At 42.3% G+C, this 12860-nt stretch overlaps 1 protein-coding gene across 2 annotated transcripts; it reads left to right on the top strand.

Moving 5' to 3' along the window:
* The first annotated feature begins 4540 nt into the window (after positions 1–4540).
* LOC137259951 (uncharacterized) lies at positions 4541–9825 on the top strand. Of its 2 annotated transcripts, none has more exons than XM_067797606.1 (2): positions 4541–5312; positions 8772–9825. In XM_067797606.1, the coding sequence occupies exons 1-2, from the start codon at positions 4856–4858 to the stop codon at positions 9305–9307; spliced, it is 993 nt and encodes a 330-aa protein (XP_067653707.1). In that variant the 5' UTR covers positions 4541–4855; the 3' UTR covers positions 9308–9825. The 2 variants fall into 2 exon arrangements, with proteins under 2 accessions (XP_067653707.1, XP_067653706.1); XM_067797605.1 differs by having other exon boundaries at positions 8769–9825.
* Positions 9826–12860: the final 3035 nt, after the last annotated feature.

Genomic DNA, 12860 nt, shown 5'->3' with positions numbered 1-12860 from the left:
AATATATGAAGGTCGAGGTGAGCGGCATCACAGAGGGGTAGAGACTATGACAACATCATCTCCCTTGTTGAAGTGACAGACACGACGAGGGGGGTGGGTATCACGCAGCATATTCGGACAAACTGCGACAATCTCGACGGGCGAAATCCTAAGCTGATGCAACTGCGTCACGGCACGTGCTATGACGTAGCGTCCTCATCCGCGTGCTACGGGAATGCGTCGTGACGGGCTCTCGGGGCAGGTCGGACCTAGAAGTAATAATTCTTGTAGGGGGGTCTACGGCACACCTCATGGACAACACCGGTAGGCTATTCGCGACTCGCTGCATGCCCTGTAAATTCTTCCTCGGCTTTTACGATTGCTATTTGCTGAAATTGTTTGTGAACGTGACGTCGATGGACGCCGTTGTTTCGTTCTCTGCTAACCAAACATGTGTCCGTTCAGCTCCATTCACACTCTCCGTTCTTTGGAGGCGACAGTATCAAAACTCCCCTCTTGATTTTGTTTACAGATTCGTCAACTCTCGGAAACATGTGACAAAGGATTATGGCTTCAACTCCCATCTCAGTACTTGGCGTGGAAGTATCTTATTGACCAAATAAACATAGCTGACAGCTTTTGACGGGCAGAGGCTAAGAATTTATGTCAGAATTCCATTGATGTTTGTTTATTTTATTGGAAAACTGTTGACCTGACGTGTCACGATAAATTAAAAAGGTAGATACATAATGAAACGGAATTTGAGAATTGATGAGATACGAAATTCACTCCTTCTGTCGAGATTTTGTATTGGGGATAAATACAAGGGGCCTTACAAAAAGAACATTAAAACTGCTTCCTAATCCGAAAAAACATAAATTTTAGACGTGAGCAGTCCTCTGTCAGATATGATAACGAGGTGATTATTATGTTGAACCATTTAAGGCGGAGGGGGACAACGACATCGTAAGTATGTGAGAATTAAGATCATTATGAATCGTACGTTTCATTACGAGGTAGGGAAGGGCAGTTCCTTCATGATGAATGAGAGGTTCTTATGATTACGAATAAACAGGAGTGGCTTGTTCCCCTGTTAAACATGTCGTCAATCCCCAGGCGTGTTACTCTGCCCAACAGAGCTAGCATACAAGCTTTATGATACTTTTGATTTTCTAGCATGTTAATGACGTATAACTCTTTTGAAGTACTTCAGGAACTGTTTGTTAATGGTGATGTTTTTCGAATGTTACGGTTTTATTAATGTTACAGCGTTATTACAGGTGCCTCTTCCAGCAGAGGAATCTGTCTAATCCGCTAACCTTGATATTAAGAATTGATAGACAAATGGTGATGATGATGATGATGAGGAGGAGGAGGAGGAGGAGGAGGAGGGGGGAGAGGAGGATTAAAATGATGATGATTAAGATGATGATACGGAGCTTTTAGCAATATTCCAGCAAGATCACAACGGAGGACACCAGAAATGGGCTTCACACATTATACCCATGGAGGTGTTGAACCCAAATCTTCAGTGGGACGAGCGGGCGTTCTAGCCATTAGGTTAGACCCACCGCTCCTATGTGACTGTGGCGTAATAAACTCCTTGTTTATTCACTCAGGTTCTCGTGTTGTGTGTGGGTTGGTATAGTTACACCTCCTAGCTGCCAAGCGAGCTGATTCCCCAAACTCGCGAGTTAGCAAGTGGTGGAGAATCCGAAAATACGATTCATGAAGAGATACGAATCCGTACTAATACCAAGTTCAGGGACGTACGTGAGTGAGTGAGTGAGTCCCGATTAACCATGCTCGCCAGGATCGAACAGTTGTTTACAGGAATGTCCTCGGCGCCTCCTAAACGCACCATAAATCTTTGCAATACGCACGAGGAACTGAAAACTGTTTGCAGTTAACAGTGTTTCCAGTTGAACATTTAAATCTCAGAATTATAATCAACATAGGATACAAGTTGTTTAACAAACGATCATAGATTTAAATCGCAATTATTGGTTTGTATTACAAGAGGGTGGGGCCATTAAGTGACACACCGAGTACGAGCAGCCCTGGTCTAAGTTAACGCTCATCAGATACCGCACGTGCATTTGTTTCACTGTTCCAACTGCTGATCTTAACCCCTTATAATACAAACCCATACTTCAATTCTGAGATATAAATCATCTGTTGGCAAGGTAAAATTATGAGGATTTCGCAATCTTAATTTCACTTTTTTTTTTATTTACATTTTTGCAAAAACTGAAATTCATCGGTACGACAATAACGGGCATGGCTGACAGGTGTTCTGCCATATATTATGCGGCCGGTAAATAATCGATTCCTGGCAATCAATCAAGTGATTGATATCATGAGCACTGATTATTTATAGACTGGGGACTCCCCATAATGATCTGGGTTAAAATTGGCCTTCAGCACCCCATCTGTTGTAAGGGGCCACTGTCGGGATCCTTTGACTTGGTTGATGCATGTCATCGCAATTACAGTGATATGTGCTCATGATGTCAATCACTGTATTGTTTTATCCATACTGGGTTATGCATAGACCAAAGTCAGAGAGCTGTAATATTGTCGAGCGCGGCATAAAACAAAAACCAAATCACTGGGGGTTATTACAAATTCACGCATGAAAAACTTCATTCACTGGACTATCTACAAACAGGTAAAAAACACCCACAAGTATTTGTTTCACAATTTCCTGAACAAAAAATCTCTTTTTGTTTTTATTTCATTCAACGTTACAACAAGACGAGACAAAGGATAATAGTTATGATGAAACATGATTAATGAATTATATCACTATATCAATAACTAAATTATAATTATCATTCTTTTCGCTCGCGGAAATTACGTGTAAAACTGTTTTATACTAACTATTCAAAACATAACTATTCAAAACCACAGGTATGCGCTAATACAACGACCAGGACCAGGGGAAGGAAAGGAAACGCAGGCGGTAGCCTGATCAGTTTCCGGCGTTTCCGTACAAAACAAAACTGGTTTCCTGAAACATGGGCGCACTGACACTGAGTTATAGTACTCAAGTACTGAGGCACAAAAGGCTCTTGAACTTTAAGCAACTCGACGCCCTTACCTGCTGATATATTACAAGGTGGAACAGAAAATAATAAAAGTTAAAAGACAAACAATATTCATGGAGGTAATAAACAAAGACTAATAACCTATTGTGAATACATCGTGATATTATTATTTAAACATTTGTTGCATGCATGTTAGGTATTTTCGTAATATTTTGTGATATGTGATACCTACATGTAAAACCTGAGCTATGTCACTTACACGTCACAACAACATTTACTATAATAATCCTATTGATTGATTTATAAACTAATCAAATGACATGTACATTCGTGTGACCTATACATTGAAACCGGGCGGTGGGGACCAAACAATCCAGTGATCAACAGCACGAACATTGATCTACGTATTTGGAAGGCGATGACATTTGTCAAGAAAGTGAGCGAGCCTCACCACCCGATCCCCTTAGTCGCCTCTTACAACAAGCATGGGTTACTGAAGATCAGTTCTAACCCAGATCTTCACGGGTCTGCCTGTGCATGAAGAGCACATCCATAGCTGTGATGCGAAGTTATGGAGAGTTATTAACATATCTTAGCAAAATATTGGAGCGTCCGTTTACCTTGGGAGCGGAATCTAGGTTCGATCCCAGGGTCATTCTTAAAGGGGAGTAAACATATTCACTATACATAGATATAGTGACATATATACAGATTATAGGTGTCGAAAAGTTATGCATATTTGCGCAATGTTTTTCATGAATTGACTCTGCGCAAAATATGCAAATGCAATTGGGTGGTCAGGCTTTTCTGAAATTTCATATCATTGTGTAGATCGATGCTCAGTGATGCCAGTCACAGAATTGTCTGGTCGAATTTTAAATATCGATGAGACAGCTTGGACATATAGTACGGAAAACCTTGAGGTGTGATCGGAAACGGGGAAGAGACGGTCATCATCGTGTCAGGAGTATTTTCAGATCGTTAAGGAAGCCATAAGGGAGGCCGGATTATCTTCGAGTGTGGTCAAAATAATAATAGATAGCACGTCGTTAGCGGGGGCGGCAGTCCTGCGTCTACTCCAAGCCTTTATTTCCTTCTGACATGCGCTTTGGTCTGTTTTGTTTGGGTTTTGTTTGCTCCGGCTGAATTAAGTGTTTTGTTGTTGTTGTTGTTGTTGTTGTTGTTGTTTTATTCAAAGTGTTCTTACACATGCAGATTCCCATACGCACCTCCAACGTACCGACATCCCTACACTTACCACAAATATACTTCCTCTTTTACACACAAGCACACGCACACATTCACGCACACACACACACACTCACACTCCATACCAACAGCTCGGATACCACACACACCCATCCCCACCAATCCCCACCCACGCCACACACCTCCCTGACATCATCACACACATCCACAGCGACTGAAATGATTCAGTTCGACGTACTAAATATGCAAGTCATTTCAGCGCTATATGCAATCAATACGTTTGTACTAGTTGTGCGCACAATAGTATCGAGAGTACCTGTTTCACTGGAGCTTGTCCAGACGCGAAGTTGGGAATTTGGGAAACACGCTGAAAATATGTGGGATACAGTAATTCCCATGCGGAGTTTTCTGTGAACGGAAAGTATTTGTGTCATATTCTCGGATTCAGCCTAGGCACAATCTAATCACTACCCAACAGAGACAAGAGAAGACAATTTGGCGTACAAGGAACCTCGACGTGAGCGAGAAATCTCCTTTCCCACGAGTAAGCTGATACTATTATAAGTACGACAAATGATAGTTGGGCGGCGCGCACAAGCCTCGAAGTGAATGCAAGCATGTCAACCGCTGACCCTTATGAATTTAAAGCCGTAATATACGGCATTGATGAACATGGACACGAAATATTAAAGGAGAATTCCGAGGTTCAGATACCTATGTTTTTTCACCTCGTGTCAGAATTCAAACACTTCATCATGGATTTCGTTGGAATAGAAAGCATTGCGGAGGAGCTTGGATTTATTCAATATGATGTGTTGTTATACCGTGTGAGTGACAACAACGAGCGGTTCGCAGTGAGGACACAACACCAGTATAGTATGCAGATGCTGAAACTGCGTGCCAACAGAAATGACATACTTGAGATCATGATTTGTAAGAAGATCATTGCGTGTGTCAAAGGTCGCCCGGGATCTATTTTAATTGTTCCCACGAGGTCAGGAGGTCAGACAATGAGACGAGACCCGGATGTTCAACATTCCGTGGTATTCCAGAAAGAAGACCAAATGGAAGAGCGTAAGATAGACTGGGAATTTTATGTTTGTTGTATAAACTAGTATTATTTCAAAAACCTTGGCTGTAAGGGACTGTTCATTGTTCATGCCTCGGGGTGTGATGGTGCTTTTAAGAGGGACGTCTCACCCATTCTGTTATGGGTACGTACGGGTCATCAGTTTGGTACACATGTACGGAGGGAGTGCATGTGTGTCAGGGATTGGGGGCGTCTGTAGTTTTATGCATAAAATATACTGAGATAGATCAAATAAGTGCTTACTTACTTTGTACATACATCATGTGGGGGTGGAGGGGAGGGGAACGGATCGAGTGTGTGTAATGGGTGAGAGTGTGTGTGGGGTGGGGGGACAGGGGAGTAGACGTTCACAATGTACATGCTACTCTTTAAAATAAGAAGAACCTTCCACAGTTATCCGTTCTTCGTATTGTCGCCCGTTTGAATGAAGCAAAGCTGACAACAGCTGCTCAGTCGTAAAAACGTACACACTCAATCATTCAATGAACAGCTTGTGACTTGAACCCGTTAGGAAGCATCTAATCGCCCAGACATCAACCCGTCCAGGCTTTTGCAGTCAACGACAGCTTCATATTCAGTAAACTAAGTTTGTATCTAACTCCCTTATGTCGAACTGACGGATATGACGACTACCTCCAGTATATTTCACTCGTATAACAAACTGTGACGAACTGAAATTCGTTGTCCTTTGGAGTTCCTTATTATCGATGTTTTGTGACGCAAACTTGTGATGCGTTGGAGAACTTTCTCCTTTTTATCCCCCCGGCATGTAATGCGGGGGGATACAGTCGACGCGTCGTCCACCGTCCATCCGTCCATCCGTAATCATTTTGTTTCCGGAACATAACTCCGAAACCGTTCAATATTTTTCGACAAAACCTGATAGATATAGTAATCTCAGCCTATGGTTGTGCCTTTTGCTATTTACAGATGTTTGGCATTCATTTTTTTTCGGTTTGTTTTTCCATGGAACATTTTGGTGTTGGTCTTATGGTGGTGTGGACTTCGTTTGCGGAGCAGAACTAAAAAACCGTTCACAATTTTTCTGCAAAACTTGGTAGATATATCAATCAGAACCCAAAGTGGTGCCTTTTGCTATGTACAGGTTTTTGTGATTAATTATTCTCTTGGTTTCCATGGAAACGTAGTCTCAAAATGGAGGGATGGGCTTCGTTCCCACAGCACAACTCGAAAACCATTTCATATCTTTCAACAGATCTTGGCAGATAAATGAGACAGATCTTGAAATTGTGACTTTGCTGATTACAGATATATGGCATTTATAAGTTTCATGAATTCCATGGAAACAATTCAAATATTGTTACTCAGTTTAAGAGTGTACACATATTAACATAGTCTTAATATATACCCCACATTGATTCAATCTAGACACATTTATATGTCAAATATCTTTATATCGAATGCACTTTCGCATTTTATATCTAAACCTATATTGAGACTTGAACTATTGAAGCATATTCAGTTCAACAATATACATATATTAACATTGTCTTTATGTACCCTATACTGAATCCGTTCAGATACATTTAAATGTCAAAGGCGACTCAGCTTGTCGTAAGAGGCGACTAACGGGATCGGGTGGTCAGGCTCGCTGACTTGGTTGACACATGTCATCGGTTCCCAGTTGCGCAGATCGATGCTCATGTTGTTGATCACTGGATTGTCTGGTCCAGACTCGACTATATTCAGACCGCCGCCATATAGCTGTAATATTGCTGAGTGCGGCGTAAATGTAAACTCACTCACTCACACACTCACTCACATTTAAATGTCAACTATCTAAATGTCAAATACATTTTCGCATGTTATACCAGAGGATATATTGAGACTTGTACTATGGAAGCATATTCAGTTCAACGGTGTACAACAGCAATGCTAAGTTAGTGTTGTAATGAGGTGTATGTACCTTGTCTCATGGATACAGTCTGAACACTAAACGATGCCCTGTGTTATACTGTTGTACTCCCTAAGGTTCAAAAAGGGCATGGTAAATTCATCCAAAAGGGCAATGGCATGTTGGTGAGGATTTTTGAACAAGTAACAAAGTGAATATGAATTCAAATGATCTTAAAAATTTTATTCTAAAGTTACGATGTCATTATTACTTGTTCTCGTCACGATATGGTTGCAACATTGCCTATGTGACGATAAATATTAACTCACTCACTCTAAAGTTCATTTATTATTCCTCTCATTTTGTAGTTTTAGATTTTAATTTAAAAAAAAAAAGCATTTCAAGGCATTCATCTCTTATCGCATTTGTATTGTTATACCATATTTATGATTGGGATCCAATGGCAAGGCTCTCAGACTTGGCTGATACATGTCATCAGTTTCCTGCTGCGTAGATAGATCCTCATGCTGTTAATCACTGGATCGTCTGGTTCAGAACTGATTTTTACAGACCGCCACCATATCACTGGAATATTGCTGAGTGCGGAGCAAAACTAAATTCACTCACATTTATGAAACGAGTGAATGGTTTGGTATTTAATTTCATAGATATGGCATTACAAGGGATATATGGTTTAGTATTTTATTTTTTACTCACCCAACATTAGGAAAATAGTATCTGAGAATTCAAATTCCAGAACGAGTGCATTACGCCGTCAAAACAAGGATAACAGGTATGAATACATTTCAATTATTATTGTCAAAATTAGTGTGTTTTATGTGGTTTTAACAGTGAACAAGTGACTATGAAAATGGGACAAAATGACTTCAACAAACACATTTTGAATGCTATTACACGCAACCGAGCAAAGACTAGCTGAAACTGCTTTCCTGAAAAATACTACGAGTGTATATACGGACTCACATTATGTTTTGATCATGTTTCTTTGATCGTGTGAACGAGTGCAAATAGTTCCGGCAGCACGCGTTGTTATTACACCAATGTGTATTAACATAATGTGTAATAACATTGTAGATTTATTGAACAGTGACATCTTCAAGGAGCGAGCAATAAGACTATGTTTGTGACGGAGATGACGTAGCTGTGATTGGTATGACGGTATTTTTGACGTTTTTGGAAAGTTTAAAACATCACCCAACCCCAGGCCGTGTCTTTATCACATGTGGACGCGTCCGAGAATGAGTGAGTGAGTGAGTGAGTCGTGTAATGGTGGGTCACCCCATCACCAGGCACGATGTTGCTGGTCGTCAGCAGCAGTGTATCGGGATCTGTGAAAGCACCTTTGTCACAATACAGCAGGCCATATACGGACCGCGCAACATGCACACAAACTCAACAGTTTGGATATAGATAGAGTATGTGAACAACTTCATTTATTTTCTACACGTTAGGGCTATACTTGTTCTTTCATCTGTTGAACGCAAAGGTAGTTTTTGAACGCAGAGATATGTTTTAAAGACTTGTGCAATAGCACACTCGTTCATGTTGCCCTTGTTTGTTTCAGCAGCACTTCCACTGGCGCATAATAACATCAGCATGCCAGAGAGGAGGCGTAAAAAGAATCCCCAAAAGGCGGAAGATGACGATTTGTTCGACAAAATCCGACGAACCGACGTCGTCCACAGGAACGACCGGCAACAGGCAACGTTTAACGAACTGGCAGCCATGTTGAAAGAGCTTAACAACTCGGCCCCGGTCTCGGAGGGCAAGTTTGTGTGTGGTAACTGCGGGAAGGAACGCCTGGTGTGTCCCAACCGGAACAATGTCGGACGAGTCAAGTACTTCCGCCGGAAACACTATGACACTTGCGTGGCTTCCGGTGGAAGAGGGAAGCAGAGAGCCTCAAGGCAAAATAAGCCGTTTAGCGTTATGCCCTTTGACGGCGACGAATCTGTCGAAGGAAGTCGAGACGATCCCGAGTGTGTCGAGGAAACGATGGGATCAGATGTGTCAAGGGAGATAACTCCAACTAAAGACATGATCAATACCGTTCCAAGTTTAGTCAATTCCAGTGTGTATGTAAAGCAGGAATGGAATTCTTAAAGTGGACCGTTTTGTTGGGAAATAGGTCATGCAAGACAATTAAAATGGACATTAATGAAATTAAAGTGATAGGGACAAAGGAAGGGTGAAGTTTTAGTTCGAGGGCTGAGTCTAACATGCATATGCCCTGTAGCCGAAGGACCTTAGCTTGCAGAACGCACACACACGTGTAGTTAATTGCAAATGTGTATAAAATGTGTCTAGGCGCGTGTGAACAACTTGCATCTGTCATGTCGGGGAAATTTGAACAAATTTAAGCTGAAGCACTACTACATGTGAAGATCCCTATCAGGAATGATCTTCAATAGCCCATGCTTATCGTAAGTGGTTACTACCGGGATCGGGTGGTCAGGTTCGCTGACTTGGTTGATCGTATCTCGGTACGGGGTTGGAGTTGCATAATGTCGTGCCAACGTCTTCATCTGGATTATTGCTCAAACAATACTCACTCATTATTTAAGTAAAATCATTATTTCACGCAACTTTCTTTATGAATAAAGTAACATCTACCCTTCCAATGGCAACACGTGAAAAGGTTTCAGCCAGCATTACACTGGGGCATCAATACAAGGGCACCAATACATTGAGGCATCAATTCAAGGGCACCAATACATTGAGGCATCAATTCAAGGGCACCAATACATTGAGGCATCAATTCAAGGGCACCAATACATTGAGGCATCAATTCAAGGGCACCAATACATTGAGGCATCAATTCAAGGGCACCAATACATTGAGGCATCAATTCAAGGGCACCAATACATTGAGGCATCAATTCAAGGGCAACATTGGTGTAATATCCAAAGGCTGTTTCCGAATTCTCAACAAAATCAAAACAAAATTCAGTCACTCACTACTAGTCTCTGCCAGATATAGTGAACAGCCGAAAAACAACTTTCGAAAAAATCAATGTTTATGTCGTGCATCTATATTCTTGACAAAAGCCAGTGTTACGCCCAATGTTCATATTTTCAGTGTCACCCATTTCACGGTTCTTGTCCTACAGTCATGCAAATAAACTGTCTTAAATTCCAAAAATGTAGAATATTTACGCCCACGCTCACTCGCACCAAAAATGATGCCAAACACTGGTCCAAACTCCGTTCCTTATATATCGCAGACGAAAAAAGGCATTTTAGTGGCGCTTCCGACAATCCTATGTCCTCTTGTCAAATGTCAGTGAGTTGCATCATACCCCGTTCCGTTTTAGCAGTTTTCCAGCAATATTCCAGCAAGATCACAGCAGGTGTCACCAGAAATGGGCTTCACACCTTGTATCCAAGTGGGGAATCGAACCCAGGTCTGCGGCATGACGAACAAACTCTAGCTTAACTTTCTGACCCTGTCGGTGTCACATTTCCAAGAGTCTGTTTCCATGAGTGAGTGAGGGAGGGAGGGAGCGAGTGAGTCTTTACGCCGATTTTAGCAGTGTTCCAGAAAAATCACGGCGGGGGATCCCGCCTCCCAGCGTGACGAGGAAACGCTTTAAGCTACTTCACCCTGGGGCGGGTTGAAGTGAGGAAGATTAAAAGGCACTGAACATCACGTTCAACATTAAACTGAGTGAGTGACTTTAGTTTTACGACGCACTCGGCAATGTTCCGGCTATATGTCGACCCAACATTACATCACAACGGACATGGGTAGAAGTGAACACAGGTTTACGCCTCATTTAGCCATGTTTCAAGGATATCACGGCTTGGGACAGCCGAAATGAACGTCACACATTGTATCCATGTGGGGAATCGACACAGGGTCTTCAGCGTGACGAGCGAATACTTCTACCACTAGGCTACTCCACCGCCCCACAGCATACAAGAATGATTTTGGAACAACATGACCAAGGCAAACGCTACGTGATGTTCATAACTGTACATAGCTTTAATAATCACAAGTATGGATGTATTCTTATGTGGCTGATAGATCAAGCAAATCAGCTCAGACTTTATACATCCGATAGGAAATACCAGACGCCACATGGGGTACACCCGGTATGCATGAAAATTGATGCTCATGCTTTTCATCACTGGGTTGTCTGGCCCAGACTCGATTGTTTACAGGCCGTCGCCATACAGCTGGAATATTACTGAACTAAACTGACGGACAAAAGAAAAACTGGTTTCACAAACCTGGTTGCAAAACTGATTCAAACTCAAAAACATTGTTTACAGCAATATAGGAACATTCTTGCAAATCCAGCCTTCGTGGCTGATAACATGTAATGAACGTGCAGCATGATTTTTGGGTGAAATCTGCGTTTTTGCATATAATTTCAAAAGTGCTTTTACGAAAATTTCGTGCAAAGATCGGGTATAAATAATGACTAAAACTCTTCTCTGACATTCGACCGTTTAGATTTGATGAACAAGAATGCCACGTTTAACATCTGTACAGCGCGAGAGAGCGATAGGAATGCTGGAGATGGGTGCAACCCAGTCCAGGGTTGCGACAATCATGGGCTGTCATAAAACCACGATAGAGAGACTAGTGCAACCTGTCAGACAGACTGGTCAGACATCAGACAGACCACGGAGTGGAAGACCACGGGTAACAACGCAAAATGAAGACCGCTATTTACGTCTGCTTCACCTTCGTGACAGATTCCTCACTGTTACGTCATCAGCAAGAGATGCACTACAACACCCCATCAGCAGGAAGACCGTAGCCCGACGTCTCCGCCATTATGGACTGAGGGCTTATCGACCATTCAGAGGAATGACCTTGACCCTGCAACATCGACGGAACCGATTGAGGTGGGCTCGAACTGTGCAACTCTGGCAAAGACGACAGTGGGACAGAGTGGTTTTTTCGGATGAAAGCAGATTCAAACTCTTCAATGCTGACGGCCGAGTGCTGACGTAGAGGGGAACGGACGTCACGTTGTTGTGTTCATGAGGTGCAACCCGATGGTGGCGACAGTGTGATGATATGGGGCGGTATTTGTGGTGACAGAAAAACTGATTTGGTTGTCATTAATGGTAATCAACATGCTCAAGGATATATCAACCAGGTATTGAGACCAGTCGTGCTTCCCTTCATACAGAATAATCCAAGAACTCTGTTTCAACAGGATAACGCCACTCCACACAGTGCACGTGTTACAAGGGACTTTCTGAACGCTAATAACATCCAGGTTCTTCCTTGGCCAGCCAGATCCCCCGACTTGAATCCGATAGAACATCTGTGGGATCACCTCGGGAGACGTCTTAAGCAACGTCAACAACGTCCTCATGACCGACAGACGTTAACGCAAGCCCTGCAAGAGGAGTGGCGTCAAATCACCCCAGCAACTGTCAGGAGACTGGTTACATCTGTTAGACGTCGTGTCAGGGCGTGCATTCGTGCTAGAGGTGGACACACTCCATACTGATGACATTTTCTTAATTTTTGGGTGATTTCGGTGTGATCGACTTATGGACAATCCAACTGCTTGAACAAAATTCATTATAATTTCTTAAATATCCACCATATTTTTGTTAGAGCGTGTACACCTGTTGTCAGTTACCATCTCTTTGATATACAGTCATAATTGCTTACATATATTGTCTTACGT

This window comes from Haliotis asinina, chromosome 13 (genome assembly GCF_037392515.1).
Source record: "Haliotis asinina isolate JCU_RB_2024 chromosome 13, JCU_Hal_asi_v2, whole genome shotgun sequence".
NCBI classification, from domain to species: Eukaryota; Metazoa; Mollusca; class Gastropoda; order Lepetellida; family Haliotidae; genus Haliotis; species Haliotis asinina.
Note: the sequence above shows the minus strand (reverse complement) of the source record. Positions and strands in the feature narration are given on the sequence as shown.

Coding starts and splice junctions, on each gene's coding strand:
- LOC137259951 (XM_067797605.1), top strand. CDS start 4,856: ATGTCAACCGCTGACCCTTATGAATTTAAAGCCGTAATATACGGCATT. Junction 5,313..8,768: donor AGAAGACCAAATGGAAGAGC/GTAAGATAGACT, acceptor TGTTTGTTTCAG/CAGCACTTCCACTGGCGCAT.